The sequence below is a fragment of the Cupressus sempervirens genome, chromosome 7 (genome assembly GCF_028749045.1).
Source record: "Cupressus sempervirens isolate cs-2001-9-10 chromosome 7, ASM2874904v1, whole genome shotgun sequence".
In the NCBI taxonomy this organism is placed as follows: Eukaryota; Viridiplantae; Streptophyta; class Pinopsida; order Cupressales; family Cupressaceae; genus Cupressus; species Cupressus sempervirens.
Window position 1 is genome coordinate 654,810,897 of NC_143124.1, and position 16,573 is coordinate 654,827,469.

General features: G+C 35.0%; 1 protein-coding gene across 1 annotated transcript in view; it reads left to right on the forward strand.

The window, feature by feature from the left end:
• Nucleotides 1-12,684, forward strand: part of LOC149548369 (uncharacterized) — a 56,975-nt gene extending 44,291 nt beyond the window's left edge. The window contains exons 2-10 of the mRNA XM_089792453.1: nt 6,976-7,060; nt 7,145-7,482; nt 7,884-8,001; nt 8,127-8,240; nt 8,689-8,818; nt 8,903-9,498; nt 9,607-9,728; nt 9,827-9,916; nt 12,235-12,684. Coding sequence (XP_089648579.1) covers nt 7,034-7,060; nt 7,145-7,482; nt 7,884-8,001; nt 8,127-8,240; nt 8,689-8,818; nt 8,903-9,498; nt 9,607-9,728; nt 9,827-9,916; nt 12,235-12,346 — 1,647 coding nt within the window. The 5' untranslated portion in view covers nt 6,976-7,033 and the 3' untranslated portion in view covers nt 12,347-12,684. The remainder of the gene's footprint in view (nt 1-6,975; nt 7,061-7,144; nt 7,483-7,883; nt 8,002-8,126; nt 8,241-8,688; nt 8,819-8,902; nt 9,499-9,606; nt 9,729-9,826; nt 9,917-12,234) is intronic.
• Nucleotides 12,685-16,573: the final 3,889 nt, after the last annotated feature.

A 16,573-nucleotide genomic window follows, 5' to 3' on the forward strand; every position in this document is an offset into this window, starting at 1 on the left:
GCTCATTGCGTTGCTTGTTTTCTTTCGCTTTCTCTTCTTGCTTGCTCTCTTTCTCTTTCTCTCCCCCTTTGATGACAATGGCAAAGGTGTCAAACACTTCTAACTAGCTATGTACCTGCAAACAGTACCCCCTTTACTAAGCTGCTTTACTTGTATTGCTTTACTGTACTGACTGACAGACTGACTCACTATACTGACTGCTCCCCCTAAGGAGTAGTCTCACAAGATCAATCCATGCACAAGATATTCAATGAATACAATGGACTGATGTACCAACATCTTCTTCTAGTTCAAATCAGGTAGGGGGAACAACCCCTAACTTACCTCTTAGATATTCAAATGTATCCTTAGGTAATGGATTTGTGAATATATCAGCTACCTACTTCGTAGTTCAAACATAATCCAACCTTAACTCTTTCTACTATACCTGTTCTCTAAGAAAATGATATTTGATAGCAATATGCTTGGTCATAGAGTGCATCACTAGGTTCTGGATATGTTTATAACACTTGTGTTATCACAGTAGATAACCACCGGTTCAATTAACTTTTCCTAAATTCCTTCCTATATCTGCTTAATCCACACCACCTGTATACATTTGACAGAAACAATAACATATTCTGCTTTAACTGTGGATTGAGATATACAATTTTGGTTTTTGCTTGTCCAAAACATAAACCTCTCACCAAGAAAGAATGCACCACCACTTGGGCTCTTCTTGTCATCCACATTACCTACCTAGTCTGCATCAATAAACACACTTAAGGATAAAATACCTTTATGAGCATACCAAAGACCATAGTCTTGGGTTCTCTTCAAGTATATGAATATCCTCTTTACTGCCATCAGATAAGATTTTTTAGGATTAGTAGAGGATTTGGCAACTAATCCAACTACCAGTGCTATATCCAGTCTATTGTACCCAACATATTGCAACTTCCCTATCATAGACCTCTACAGAGTTTCATCTACTTCCTTGGACTCATCTTCTTTAGACAGTTTGCAACTGGTCACCATAGGTGTACCAACCGGTTTTGAGTTTTCTCACCCAAATTTATTCAAGATCTCTCTCACATACCTGGACTCGCTGATTTAGATTCCATCTTTGAATTGTGATACCTGTAGTCCAATGAAGAACTTGATCTCACCTATCATTGACATCTCAAATAACTTCTTCATCTCATCTACAAATGCAATACTCATCATTTCCTACAAAAATGATGTCGTCCACAAAGATCTCTGCAATCAGCTGCTTGTCTTCCTTTTCTATCTTTAGGTACAGATTACTGCCATCACTTGTTCTGATGAAACCCATCTTAATTAGATATGAATGCAGTCTTTCATACCATGCTGCTGCTTGTCTTCCTTTTCTATCTTTGGGTACACATTACTGTCATCACTTGTTTTGATGAAACCTATCTTAATTAGATATGAATACAGTCTTTCATACCATGCTCTTGGTGCCTGCTTTAATCCATTCAAAGCTTTCTTCATCTTGCATACCATATCCATTCCATCTGATGAAGCAAACCCTTTAGGTTGCTTAATGTACACTTCTTCCAGAACACCATTGAGAAACATAGACTTAACATCCATCTAATATTCACACCTTCAAGTTTGGCCATAGGTGCAAATGTTTCACTATAGTCTAGACCTTCCTCTTGTGCATAACCTTTGCAAACAAGTCTGGCCTTGTTCCTCACCACTTCACTAGATTCATCCATCTTACTTATGAACACCTACTTGGTACCCATCACATTCTTATCCATTGGTTTGGGAACAAGTGTCCATGTCTTGTTCTACTCAATTTGCCCCAATTCTTCTTCCATTGCTTTCACCCAACCCTCATCCTTTAGTGCCTCTTTACCTTTTTAGGTTCAAATTCATAAAGGAAACATGTGCTCTCTCTTGCCTTCCTTTTTGTTAGCACACCAATACTCCTATCTCCAATAATTTTATCAATAGAATGATTTAGCATCACATACCTTTGTAACCTAGGTTCAGTTCTAGGAGCCTCTTCTTCTACTTGTACTGGTTCTTCTTCATTTTCTTGCCTATCTAGATCATCAACAACTTACTCTACTTGTTGTACATATACGATTCCTTTGTAGTCTTCTAGTTCTTTCTTGTTGGATTCCTTATTTTGCTTAGAGTATTCATCAACTCCCCACAATCTTGCTAGTTTGCTTGATCGGACACATATAGGCTTTGCTCTTTGAAGAATATCCCAAGAGTATTCTTTCATTGCACTTAGGATTGAACTCGCTTGTATTCTCATCTTTCTTAATGTAGCATCTAATCCCAAATACTTTGAAATAAAATACATTAGGTGAGCGACCATACCACAAATCATAAAGAGTCTTGTTTGTACCTTTCTTTATCTATATCTGGCTCATTGTGTGCATTGTAGTGCTCACAACTTTTCTCTAGAACACTTGAGCCACACCTTTTGTATCATTAATGTTCTTGCACATGCAATAGCTAATTTGTTCCTTCTCTCTGCAATGCCATTTTGTTGAGGAGTTTTAGGTGCAAACATTTGCCTTTTGATTCCTTGTTCTTCATAGTATGCAATGAATTCATGTTAGGTAAACTCACCTCCTTTGTCTAATCTTAGACATTTCAGGCTCTTATCGGTCTCATTCTCTACATTGGCTTTATATATCTTGAACGTATGAAATGCTTTTGATTACTCCTTAAGAAACACAACCCTTATCATTTTGAAAAAGTCATCAATAAATAGCATAAAGTACTTATCACCATGATAGCTTTGAGTTCTCATAGGGCCACATAAATTAGTATGTACCAAATCTAAGACTCCTTTAGAAGAACATGACTTACTAATGAAGCTAGAACTAGTTAATTTACCCTACTATCTATCTTTACACATCACATTATCTGGTTTGACTAAATATGACAATCCTCTTACAACTATCATCTTACACACTTAATCAGACCATCAAGGTTAACATAACTTTTTGTGCCATAGCTAACTATCCTCAACCTTAGCAACTAGACAACTTCTAATAGTAGTGTTAAGATCGAATGTGTTACCTTTAAACTATTCAGCGATAGCAATTGAATCTCCTGATTTACCAAGAATTCTACACACACCTCTGTTGAACTTTAACACATTCTTTGTTATTCAACTGTGCAACATTTGGCAAATTATATTTCAGACCTTCAACCCAATAAACATCAACACAATTTGTTTTTTTATTCAATGCAATAGAACCTTTACCTTTTACTAGACAGGGAACATCATTACCATACCTTAGCGATCCTCCATCACATTCCTCAATCTTAGCAAATTTGCTTGTGTCATTGGTCATATGATGAGAACAACCATTGTCAATTATCCAATCTCCATTATAATTCATGCTAGAAACTAGGGCCTACTCACCAATTGTAGAGGGCTGCTCCTTAAGTGCAACAAACACAATCTCATCTTCATCCTTACCATCACTCTTCATCAATGACACCTTCTTCAGCTAGATAGCATGCCTTCTTGACCTTTTCTTTGTATTTCCTTGGCTTATCTTTCCTGTCATTGTTAGGACATTTGGAAGTTATATGACCAACCTTTTTAAATGATTTTTTTTTCAAAGATAGTTTTCCATTGTACTTACCATTTCCTCTAGGCAACTTTCTAGAAAGCAATGCTTCCATCTCTTCCCTTTCCCTTACTTTAGACAGGATGGATTCATTATCATTAGAATGATATGTCAGGTCAAAAGAACTACCATCCTTTTCCTTTCCTTGATGGACCAAGAGTCAAGGATGACTTAAATGCAGCTTTAACCTTAGGCATACTATTGACAAAATTGCTCAATCAATGCTATCCACTTTCTTATTAAACAAGCATTAAGAGTAATAGCTCCAGTTCCTAAAGATCTTACTTCTTGAGTAACCGAAACTCTAATAGCACAGTGTGGTAACAAAGTTCTCAAAATTTTGCTTACCACATATTCTTCTTCAAGATTCTCTCCAACTCCTCTGGTAGCAGTAACCACATCTTTGATCCTTTGATCGTACTGCTCAATGTTCTCATTTTCCATCATCCTCATGTCATCAAATTTTCCTTTCAGGCTATCCACCTTAGCCTTCTGTACATGTGAAACTCCACTATAGACTGTCTCTAACTTCTCCCACATATCATGAGCAGTGTCTAGATCTCGGACATTGACGAATTCTACATTAGATAGAGTACTTAAATGGCTTTCATAGTAGCAATATGCTCTTGTTGTATCCTCAATTGATCTACACTGAGGGTCCCTGTAGGGACAACATATCTTCTAATAACATGATTCCAATATTGCTCTCCCATACCTTTGAGACAAAGCTTCATCCTTCCACACCATACAAGGTACTTCTCCCTTGTGAACTTAGGACCTTCCTTTTGCATCATCTTTGATCTTTGCCTCAAGCTGTTAAGCTTCACCATCGCAAAGGATCTAGCATCTGATATCCATTGTTAGTCTTAAGGGATCAAATTACTGAGGGGGGGGGGGGGGGAAGGGGGGTGAATCGGTATTCAACTGATTAAACATCTTTTCAACTACTCAAACCCTTATGGTAGTATAAGCTATACAAAAACAAATGAAAGCACATCCACAAAATTATGCAACACTCAACACAGATATTTTGGTCTTGTAAAACCCCAATTTGGAACCATGGTGGCAACTAGCACCCACAAATTGCATACTCTTCTGAAGTATGTTCTATTAGGAGTTTAATTCTGTTAGGAGCTATAACAGAGGCACTTGGTCAAGGGATTTACCTCAAGTCATGTTAGGAGCTTTACCTTGTCAAGAGTGGCCTTACTAGAGGACTTTTAACACTAATTAAAGTGCCACCTTGTTAAAGGATTTGCATTAAATGACCTGTTAGGATTCACTTGATTAAGGGATTTTACTGGTGCAACTGTAGGGAACACTAGGGAGAATGGTCTATAGAACAACACCTCCTCTGCCTGATCAGATCCAATGTAGCACACATAAATACCACTTCATTCCCAACTGTCTTCTGGTTTCATCACACCTTCACACTTACAACCACACTACGATCTACACAATTTTTTCTTCATCAAACATATAATGTTCTTCAAAACCCTTAATGTTCCACCACCTTAAATTTGCCCTAATGCGTTTCACTTTGAATTTCAAATGCATCAATCGCATACCACGCGCCCAAACAAAAATCTCGATACATGCAACAAATTTCCTCTACCGTTTCATCCCACAATTAACTTTACATTTGAATTCATGGAGAACAATCAAACAAGTTATTACCAGACGAACCCTTCTTCTAGACTCTTCATGACACACTTGCATCGATCCTTGGAATGCTTGATTGTCATCTTCAAACATTGAGACATGTCACCACATCGTGTTTGGCTCGATTGAATTTACTACATCTATACTAGTCACCGGTCCTTGATCTACCATGTCCTTGATCTACCATTGGTAGCTCAAGAACATGTACAACTTATCCAAAAACTTTGTTTATCGTCACAATACGTGCTTGCCGATCATCAGAAAAAGTTGTGATCGTAACCACAACATCTACGAGCTATGTTCCACTTTCTCTTGTGACCAATTGGTTTAATCCTTCATAGGTTTGACAAAACAATCAAAGTGCCTATTGCCTGTCACTAACTGTTCTAGCAGTTGCACTCTCAACCCTTCATCTGATCATATAACTTATTCAAACCTTTACATCATGACTAGCGGTCATACATTTGACTGGCAGAGACACCCCTAAGTCTCTCCCATAAGGATAACAACCACCGACACTCACTGCAATACCTTATTCATCACAATTATACTCAACAACCTGCTAGGAACACTAAGTCAATACTTGACAATGTGACATTAATGACAACTCAATAACTGATCATCATGCAACCAAATCTGTATCATCATCATGACAGCTCTAAACATCTCCTATCATCACTGCATCAGTTCTGCCAACACTTTGGAGCCTCTTGTTGGTTCCTGCTTGCTCTTGTTTCCAGCTGTATTTTGGTCACTTGGGACATCAATATATTTTCTTTCCTTGTTTCATTTGACAAAAATAACAAATTCCTTTCACAGCAATGTTGTGATTTATTGCAAATTATTCTTTATGTAGCAAAATTCTATTCAGAGTTGGGATATGATTGTATGTTTCTTGTTTTGCCTCCTAGATGCAGTATAAAGGATATAAATTGTTAAGATCTCATAAGATTGCTTCTGGATTTGACCTTGTATCTTTTTAACTTAAAAAATATACTGTTGAATTTAGAAACAATCTTATTCATACTAATGGACTATGGAAAACTCATGCCAACCATTGTTTGATGGATGAATAAGGTGTGGGAATTGAAACAAATGCTTTCCTATGTTTGTTGTCTAACTTCCTGCACATTGTAAAATTCATTCCAGGTTTTGGGATGTGTAGGTTATAATCCTCGTATTTATATAAACATCACAAGGATTGGACATGCTGATTGCCAATAAATTAGTAATTACATACTGCAAATCAATGTTTAATCTGTGACTGACGAGTTCAGTATTTATCACGAACATCATTTACTCCATGCTTATATAATTATTTAGGAATTTCCCAATTCTTGAATACAGCAAGTGGATTTTCAAAAACCATTCATACTTTAAACCTCTGTCTTGGATCACATTTTAACTGATGTGAAATGTGTACATGTGATCAATAAATAAGTAATTACATGCTACAAATCAATGTTTAATCTGGGATTGACGAGCTTAAAATCTATGAAGGTTGTCACTTGCTCCATGTTTTTTGAACTCAAGTGTAATATTTCTGTAGTTCTTGAATCTTGAATATTGTACATGCAAATCCATGTAAAATTTGTTATTGGTGGGCTCAAATTCTATCAAGAACGTTGTTTACTCCATGTTTTTTGAACTTGTGTATAATAATTCCATAATGCTTGAATATTGTTACATTCATTTTCAGGAATATTTCTTATTTCAACCTCAGTTTTGGATAAAACTAAGTGGTCCGAAAGGTGTACATGGCATCACAGAGTTATGATAGAGCTGTAAGTACAACATCTCTAGTAAGTGTAGTATCATTTGTGGTGATGTTTATTGATTCTTGACAATGGATCATTGAATGCTTTCAGGATTTCTACCGAAGGAATAGGGATTATTCGAGACTCTTAGGAGGTTCCAATTTGGAAGAAAAGGTGGAAAAAAGAGAGGTGGAGGAGGTTGAATTTGATTCAAGACCATCTAGAAGGTCAACAGCAGATGAAGATGCAAAAACGACCAGAGAACGGCAAGAATATATACAGAGGAGACAGAAATTGAAAGAGCTTGAACGCCTAAAGCTTAAAGAAAAATTCACTGGAGTTTATGGAAAGAAAACTGAATCTCTTAAGAACGAAACTGGGAATCAGAATAGTAGACATGGGGAAATTATTAATGGCAACAATAAGAGGAAATGTCTTCCAAATGATAAGTACGATTATTGCTGCTGAAGTGAATTTGAAAGTTCATTGTTCACGTGTTCAATTTCTTTAAAATATCTGTTGTGCAATTGTGACAAAAAGACAGTCTAAATTTTTTCACTGATGAGTTCTCTAAGTCTTGACTTAGAATTTTGATTTACACTGAAGGTCGTGTTCACTCTTAAACAAAGATGTTAAGAAATTTTGCAGAAATGCATTTTATGCATGTACTGATTGACAATACTTATTTCAAAACTAGTTCTCAGGACTATTCTATCACGATATTCAACACTGGCTTTATGTCTGATATGAACTACCCTTATTTATGTAACTCATGCTGTAGATTCTGAAGCTGTTGCATCTGAGAGTGTAAGTTCACCTAATTGTCGGATGCGGAATATTGTTTTTGTAGCTTTGGATCTTTCTTTGGACCTACACAACCAGTTATTGCCAGGAGAGTTATTGAAGAAACACGTGCAAAACTTGAGACATCACATTTTTCAGGAAAAGTTGCAAAGGAGGCTCCACAAGTATGTGAAGTGCTCTTTTTGAACATTTTATATTTTCTTATTATTTGGAATATGTTGTCCTGATAAATTTTCAGATTATGCTTGATTAGTTTTGACTCTGTTCATAATTGATGAATTTCTTTCAGCCTAAGAAGTCATTTACAGCTGCAGTGAAGTCTTCTACAACTGTAACAAAGTCATCTACAACTGCCGCAAATATAAAAATCGAGTACAAAAAGAAACCTGTGGTTATCAATGAGGTACAAGGACAGTTTCCTTAGTTGTTTTGTATCATCATAAATCTGTTCTAGTTTCTGCATCTATTTGTGGATTCAAATTGGTGGTTGTATGGCCATATGTTAAAGCAAAAAACCTAAAGGTTTAATTCCTGATTTTAAATATATTATTGATCCAATGAGTGCTAAGTGTTCCATTTATTCTCATGAGATATGGATTCATGTTGAATCGCTACTCATGAAACATGGGTCAATGAGTTTGACTCAAAATTACAAGTTAAATCCTGATAGCAATATCACAATTTGACTCGTGGAAATTATCTCCTACTTATCAATCGTGAAATTTTTTCAGTACAAAGAATTGAATCTTTGTGATCCAAACTTTATACGGTTTAGTCAAGATTGGTTACTGGCTAGTATTTGCATGAATGACACTGCATTTGATTCACAGCCTTTGGTACTTCTGTTGCAGGCTATGAAGAAAGCACAGCAACTCAAAGCAGCAAGGGACTATTCATTTCTCTTTTCAGACGATGCAGAAGTTCCAGCTCCAAAGAGACAACAGGCATCAGAATCTAGAAATGTTGGTTTATCAAGGCCAAGTGAGTCTTAACACAATTTCATTCGTGAAAGTCTTCTATGTTTTTTATTAATTTAAGAGCTTCTAAAAATATTTTCCAATGCAGAGAATGGTCAACCAAAGCAAGTGTTTGTTAAGAATTCAATGGAAATGAAGAAACCAGCTTTATCAAAGTCAATCTCTCATCCAACAGAATTTAAAAGCATGGGATCATCTTCTAGACAGATGCCTACCAAGGTGGATCCACAAAAAAACGTGGTTGATTCAAATAAGCAATTAAGGAAGGTTGTATCTGGAGGTCAGCTGGCTAACAATAATCGTTCCATACATCACAGTGCAACCAATGCAAAAATGGATGCTAGAGGATGCAGTAATCAGAAAAGACCACCTTCAAACTCTGGTTCAAAAGATGTTAAGGCTGACCATCAACAACCTTTAGTAAAACCTAAGCAACATCAGTCTTCAGTACGACAACCTACAACTATGCAGAAAATACTTCCTTCAAAGGCTCCAACTCAAAGGACTCAAACTGAACAAAGAAAGCCTGTAGCATCACACAAATCAATGCCATCAAAGCCATTAGCCAAACCGGCTTCAAAACCACTAACCAAATTGGCACCAAAACCAGTTCCTAAACTTGTGCCAAAACTAGCTCCTAAATCTTCTCCAAAACATGTTCCAAAATCGGCACCAAAACCTCAGGTTCAAAAATCTTTTTTTCTAAATGATTTTTCTGTTCATATCCTTTGTTATTATATTCTACAGAAAACTGGCCGGTTCTTGATGTATTTTATTTTTTACATATTACAGGGAAAGCCTTTATCACGTGATTTGCATCATGATCGTCCTAAAAAGCGACCCAAAGTTTATGCTTCTGATGAAGACATGGACGAAGGCACAAATTTTAGGAGTCTTATCAGACAGATGTTTCGGTAAAGTTTGTCCTCATTCAAATATTGAATGATAAGTCTTATTCAGAAGCTGCTAATTGCTATAAATATTTTGTCTTCTTGCTGGCTATCATTTCCAGGTATGATCCAAATAAGTACAGGGATGATGATGAAGATGATAGTGATATGGAGGTTGGATTTAGCAGGATACAAGAAGAAGAGAGAAGAAGGTGATTTTTGGTCTGGTGCTTAGTTGATAATTATCAATAAATATAAGTATTACTGTCAATGTCTCTTTTAGCAAATTCTGATCTTTATATGAAATTTGAATAGTTGGCCTTGGAAATAAGAAATTGCAGGTTTAATCAATTATGCTCTTAAGTTTGATTATACCATCAACTTTTAATACTTGAATCTGTTATGATAAATTGATGTTGTTGTAGTTGTATTAAACAAAGGAGATGAAAACTCCTTATATACAGAATTACAAAGATGATGATGTTTCTAAAAGAAACAATCATGAAGTAAAAACGGAAATAGAAAGCTAGAAACCTAATAAACTAAAGACCAACTAAGATGACTATTAAAAAAACATTATAATATTCTAATACTCTCCCTTAATGTCAGTGTTTAACTGATGTCTTTTGGTCACAAATTCTTCAAAACATTTTGCTGCTGCTGAGACCCTCCCAGGATCTGCAAAATGTTAATGAGCAAGAAGCCAAAATTCGCCTATAAAAGAATAGAGAAGGGTGCCCCCTTCTTCAAAATACTTTGCAACAAGAGACAAGAGCTTGCCTCTGAGACGAGTCTGCTACCAACCCTCTCAGAATCGGCAAAAGTTAAAACATTTGACCAAAAATCATCATAAAATATCCAATCTGATGCTGAATAATGGAGCTGCTCTTCAGTGGAGACAGAGACAAACACTAGGAATGGCTAGCACGATTTTGAGGAAAAATCAACAAACCCTATAAACTTTGCAGATGAGCAAGATGCCCCACAACTGAATTATGTGAATTTGTAGGAGAAAAACTGAACATGATTTTTGATGTGAAATATCAATCAAGGCCAGACAATACAAAGCTTCCTTTTTTTAAGGAAATATTTTTAGGAAAAAAATTATTAACCCACAAAGGAATTCCATGCAATAAAAACTCATCAGAAATTTTTAAAGGGAAAAATTGATGAAAACTCATCAGAAATTTTTAAGGGTGGCAAAACATGAGACTTCACTTGCTAAACCAGCACATGTAAGCACATGCAATAAACATGCAAGTACATGCAACCCTTAAAAATCAGAGACTTCTGTTGCAACCAAGAATTTGCAGGATCGAAACCCTTAACTAGACTTGCGATTTCCAACAAAAATCCTCAAAGATGAACCACAAAGATTTTATAAAATATCTCTTAACGATATTTATTTTTAATTATCAAAAACCAAATTTTTGGAAAAAATTCCAGATCAAAAGAGCCTTGAATTTTTTAATAAAATGCGCAAAATATTATGAAATCCCATCGACCTACTTTGATACCATGTTATGGTAAATCGATATTGTTGTAGTTGTATTAAACTAAGGAGATGAAAGCTCCTTATATAGATATACAAAAACGATGTTTCTAAAAGAAACAATCGTGATCTAAAGACGGAAAAACTATCTAATAAACTAAAAACTAATTAAGATGACCATTAAAGAAACATTATAATATTCTAATAGAATCTTCCTAGATCTTTCAAGTGTTTTCAATGGACTGATGAAACATATACCATCTAGAGCTATGTAGTAATCAGTAGGATAATAATAAATACGCTAATATAAAATACACCAGAAGAATAAGTACGGTGCTTAATCAAGCAAATATGTCACCTTCTTTACCGAGTCGATCAACAAAATTCGGATATTTAGATGTTCATCGGTGGCTTTCAAACTATCTGAAACACAACCTAACTTCTGCTGTTATATGGTAATTCATGTAATAATATTAAATACATCGAGCTCTGCAGCTGCTCGTGCTTTCATACACACGAAGCTCCAAATGTAATTCAAGATCATAATCGCTAAAAATGAATGCAAATAGCTACTTAAATTGTATACAAACTAAAAGGGAAGAGTGAGAAATACTACTAGCTGGGTTAGGCAGTATCAGCTCAAGACGAGACAACCATTCATGTTAAACTCTACGTCAATGCTCTCTATTACAATACTCTAATCTGGAAAAGAAGGGGTTGGTTTGTGACTATATCAAGGGCCGTCATATAAACATCTGCAGGAGCTTAACAAGCTGGACGCTCTCTCTTCCTAAACCATACGTCTAAAGGTTCTACGGGAGCATAAGTAACAGGCCCGAAATAAGTTATTGTATGAGCAATGATACATCACGTCGCAAATGTTGAAATATGAAGTAGTACTCCTTTCAAGCATACATTTTTTTGACTATGCTAGATGTATAACAGGTTGCATTAGAATGTATTTTTTGCAAAATTCCAAATATCCTTATCATATGCTTTTAGCTTTCCATGCATTCTGATGTTGCTTTTTTTTCCCAGTGCGAGAATTGCCAGGGAAGAGGACGAGAGAGAATTGGAACTCATTGAAGCAGAGGAAAGGGAAGAGAGGGCCAGAGCTAAGAAGCGCAAATTAAAGCAGAGCCAGCGGTGACTGTTCAACAGTGGATTGTATTAAATCTCGTCTCACCATCTTTTTCTCTATAACTCTGTATTGCACCTCAAATTTTTTTTTTTTACAGTCAGTATATTGTGGCTTCAAAACCACAGTGAATATCAGCTTTTCTAGAACATTTTATTTTTATTTGTAGTTCTGTTCATCACAATAAATGCAGCTTTCAGTAAAAGCTCTTTATTTAATAACGTGTTGATGTTCGGAACTGGCAATTTCATAATTTTTGGGGTCTACTGCCAATTTAAGCACTAGCAGTTGTTTCCAAGCAATAAATCTACTTGTATTCTATTGATTTAACACAGTTTGTTTTCGTACTATTCAGTTTGTAATGTCAATTATATTGCATTATCCATTCATTTGCTGTTACTTAAATTTGGATGTGTCCACTGATCATTATTTGAATGATCTAATTTCATAATATAGATAATATTGATGAGGAGGTAATAATTCTGGGAATGTTTGATCATAACGAGGAGTAAGAAAGAATAAGAGCAATTTAGGAGTCCGTGTTGGTATTCTTTTTTCGTTTCTTTCACTGCACATTCTGTGTGTCTTATCTAAATCTTTTAGATGCTACAATGAGTTAGTGCATCTGTTAGTATTGTCTACTCACAACTGCTTCAATGGAAGTTTTCTCAAGTAATGTTATTCTATTTTTAATCATCGAACAATAAAATAATAATCTTATTTAGATTTTGCTTGTATTCTTTTTAGAATATAGCATTTGGCCCGCATGCGGTGGAAATGTTACAGTATCTGATCAGTACATTCACTGGGAGAATAAATGGAAAAACTTGGCAGCTTATGCAATCAGTACGTGGGCTATGCAATAGTTTGGTAATCGTATTATTTATCTATTGTGTGCTTGATTTAGTGGCTTTCTTTAGAAAAGAGCTAATTCATTGTTATCAATTGAAGGTAATGAAAGATCGCGTTGAATGTCACTTTGAATTTGCTCAAACAATCTCTAAAGTGCTGTTAAAAGTAAAAATTAAATGTATAACATCCACAATGCGCAACCTCTATCTCTTCTTTCTCATTGAAAATGCATGTAGAGAATTATTTAGAGGTTCGGAATGCATGTATACATTGACCATGAAAATTTAAAAACGGAGTTGTCATTTTTAGAAGGGGACTTTATGAGCGTCGCTAGGTAGTAAGGGTGCATTTTGTAAATATATGTACTAAGCACAAAATATGTGCTTTGGGGTATATGATAGTGAGTGGTTAGTATTTGAGAAATAGAGTTTAGTAGCGGGGAATAATAAAATATTTTGATGGGATAATGAAGGATCAACTATAGTGGAAATTACAAAGGCAATATGAAGACCATGTATTAGTTTGAAAGTTTTATAAATGAACAAGATATGCAATGCATCAAGTTTTCACTAACAAAAGTGAAGGTTGAGAAAGTACATAGATAGATAGAGAGAGGTGGAGGTAGAAATTACGATAGAGTAGAGAGGAAGAGGGAGAGAATAAGGGGAGGGGGGATAGGGGCACGGGGGAGCTCAATATCTAGAGAGCTTAGAGCTAGAGTGAGTTTGCCTAATTTTTTTGTTAGTCAAAAAAGATGATTCATCATGGCATGAACTTATCGATGAGCACATTCACCAATTCTAAATGTAAAATATGATGAGCTTAAATAAGGAATATTAAGTTTAAACCTATGCTATAATTATATTACTTGTTTTTCAACTAATATGCCCTCTAATGATTTTTTTCAAATTTTGTGAAAATTATTTAAAAATAACATTATAATTTAATATAAATCTACTTTATCAAATATCTTATATAACAATAATTGAAAATATATGTTTAATATCTTTAATGTTTTAAATTAATTCTTTTAATTTAAAATAGTATTCTAATTTATATGTTATTGTACTTGTAATAAGCTAGTATATTGTATTCACTTGTATACACTTAGTTACTTATTTTGTACCAATTATAATCATTTTTTTGTTTCTAATTTATATATTTTTGAAGTAATTAAATTTATTCATGAATTTTATATATTATACAATTTTTCTTTGATCGCTAAAAGACATTTTTCTTTGATCGGTAAAAGGCCTAGGCCATATAAATTTTATTAATTAAGTGAAGTATTACATTGCCTCCATTCAAATGGGCACTGGTAGGAAAGAATGAAGAAGAAAACCTCTAGCTTAGCCTGGGACAATTGTACTATATTAAGATTGCAAAAGTTAGAAGAGGCATACCCCAACTTAACAAATTTAAAATAACCCTTATTTACATTTGTGTATTCCTTTCCTAGTTTGTTTGATATAATTCTCTGTCTCTAGCAGAGATTAGATGAACAATCCTTACTATGCATCTCCTTTCTTTTTGTTCTCTTTGTGTGAAGATTTGTTTTGAATGTATCCAATATAAATGATACTTCGTGATACCTTTCCTGTTGATTTCAACACTCCTTACTAAAATATGTATGCTATCAACCATTCCAAGCCAAAAAATGCATGTTAGCAAGAGGTTAGTAAAATAATTAGTCATAGGGTAAGAGATTAAAAAACAAATTTCTGCAACTTTTGATTCTTGGATTGTGTGTGGGGGTATTTCCAGTGGAATATCCAAAATTTAGAATTTAAGTTCGGAAGGGTTGAAAGGAGAATACAAATTGAAATTTCGAGTACAAGTTGTCTACGAGCTTTGAAATAGAAATAAAGGAGAGACAAAGGTTATAGACAGGTTGTGATCAAGAGGAACTCTATTCGTCAGATCTTGATTAATAGATTTGATGTATGACATTGCATTTTTTAGAAATTTGTTATCTGACAAAGGTTTGATTAAGTCTGAGAAGGCCACCCTTAACTGTATTAATTTAAAGCTCATGTCTTGTTGTAAAGGATTTGTATAGAAGCAATATATTAATGCTAGAAATAAGAGAATATCATGAAACCTATAAAAACTTAGAAGAAAAGCGTTACAAGAGCGAACAATCATATAATCCGATCAGTCGTTTTCCATCCATCATCAATAGAATTCAAACATTTTCCACTCACTCGATTGGCTATTCATTCGAATAACCTTTCGTTTCCCTTTCTAGCGGTAAAGCATGCCTCTTGTCAAGGGATACTTATTTAAAGAGGTCTGGGTGAGATAATGTTTAGGGTCCCCTAAATTCACATAGGAGACGTTCTGGTTCTAGGATCACTCCATTTTCCCATCGGCAAGTGCTTGGCTAGAAATAGGGCCATTGTCATGAATGCTGTAATAAAAATGTGAGGATTAGTTCCTCAAATGGCCTTTGATGACCCAATCTCAAGCCAACATCTCTGTGGTACTCCTTAACACTCATTTTCTAATCTTACGGGCTTTGTACCAGACTTTAGGCAAGGAATTCGTAAACAATATCGAGTGGTATGGAGTTACAAAGTGATATCCCATTGATGTTCATAGCCATGAGCTACCTTGTCGAGCCTAATAAAACCAATATCTACTCTCTTTGCAAAAGGTTGTTTAAGGAATTTTTTTTGGGAAATTTGGACAAAGTGATTCTACTCTCTTTGCAAAAGGTTGTTTAAGGAATTTTTTTTGGGAAATTTGGACAAAGTGATTGCCAATATTCAAGATGACATGTATATATGTTGATCTTGCCATTGGATAGTAAACAACTTATTTTGCTTCTACTCGCTGATATCTACATTTGATACTGCTTGACCTATCAGGTGGCTCCCAATAGAAAAGAGGAACGTGACTTTCGTGATGGTCTTCTTTCACGTTCGATCAACGATGAGGGAGAATTGGATGGAAGATTATTTAAAGAAAGATGGTTTAAATTCATGGGAATCCAATCAAGTCTTATCCCCTGATTTGCTTGAGCTTCTTAATTTGGGGTCTGAAGAATCCCTTTAAGATAGAGAGCCTCAATCTCCACTTTTAATTTGCTTGAGCTTCTTAATTTGGGGTCTGAAGAATCCCTTTAAGATAGAGAGCCTCAATCTCCACTTTTAATGCTTGAAAACAAAGAGACTCCTTGAATCTAAAGCCCATAACGGATTACTAGAAAGTGTTCTTGTTGTATTGTGCATCTAGCCTATTTCTATTAATGATAGGATTGTACTCTCTACTATTGAAAAAATAATAAGGTCAAAGATTGATATTGTTTTAAGATAGATTACAAAAATATGACTATGTACTTTTCTAATGGGCAAACATCAAAATTTAAAGATATGAATAAAGCCT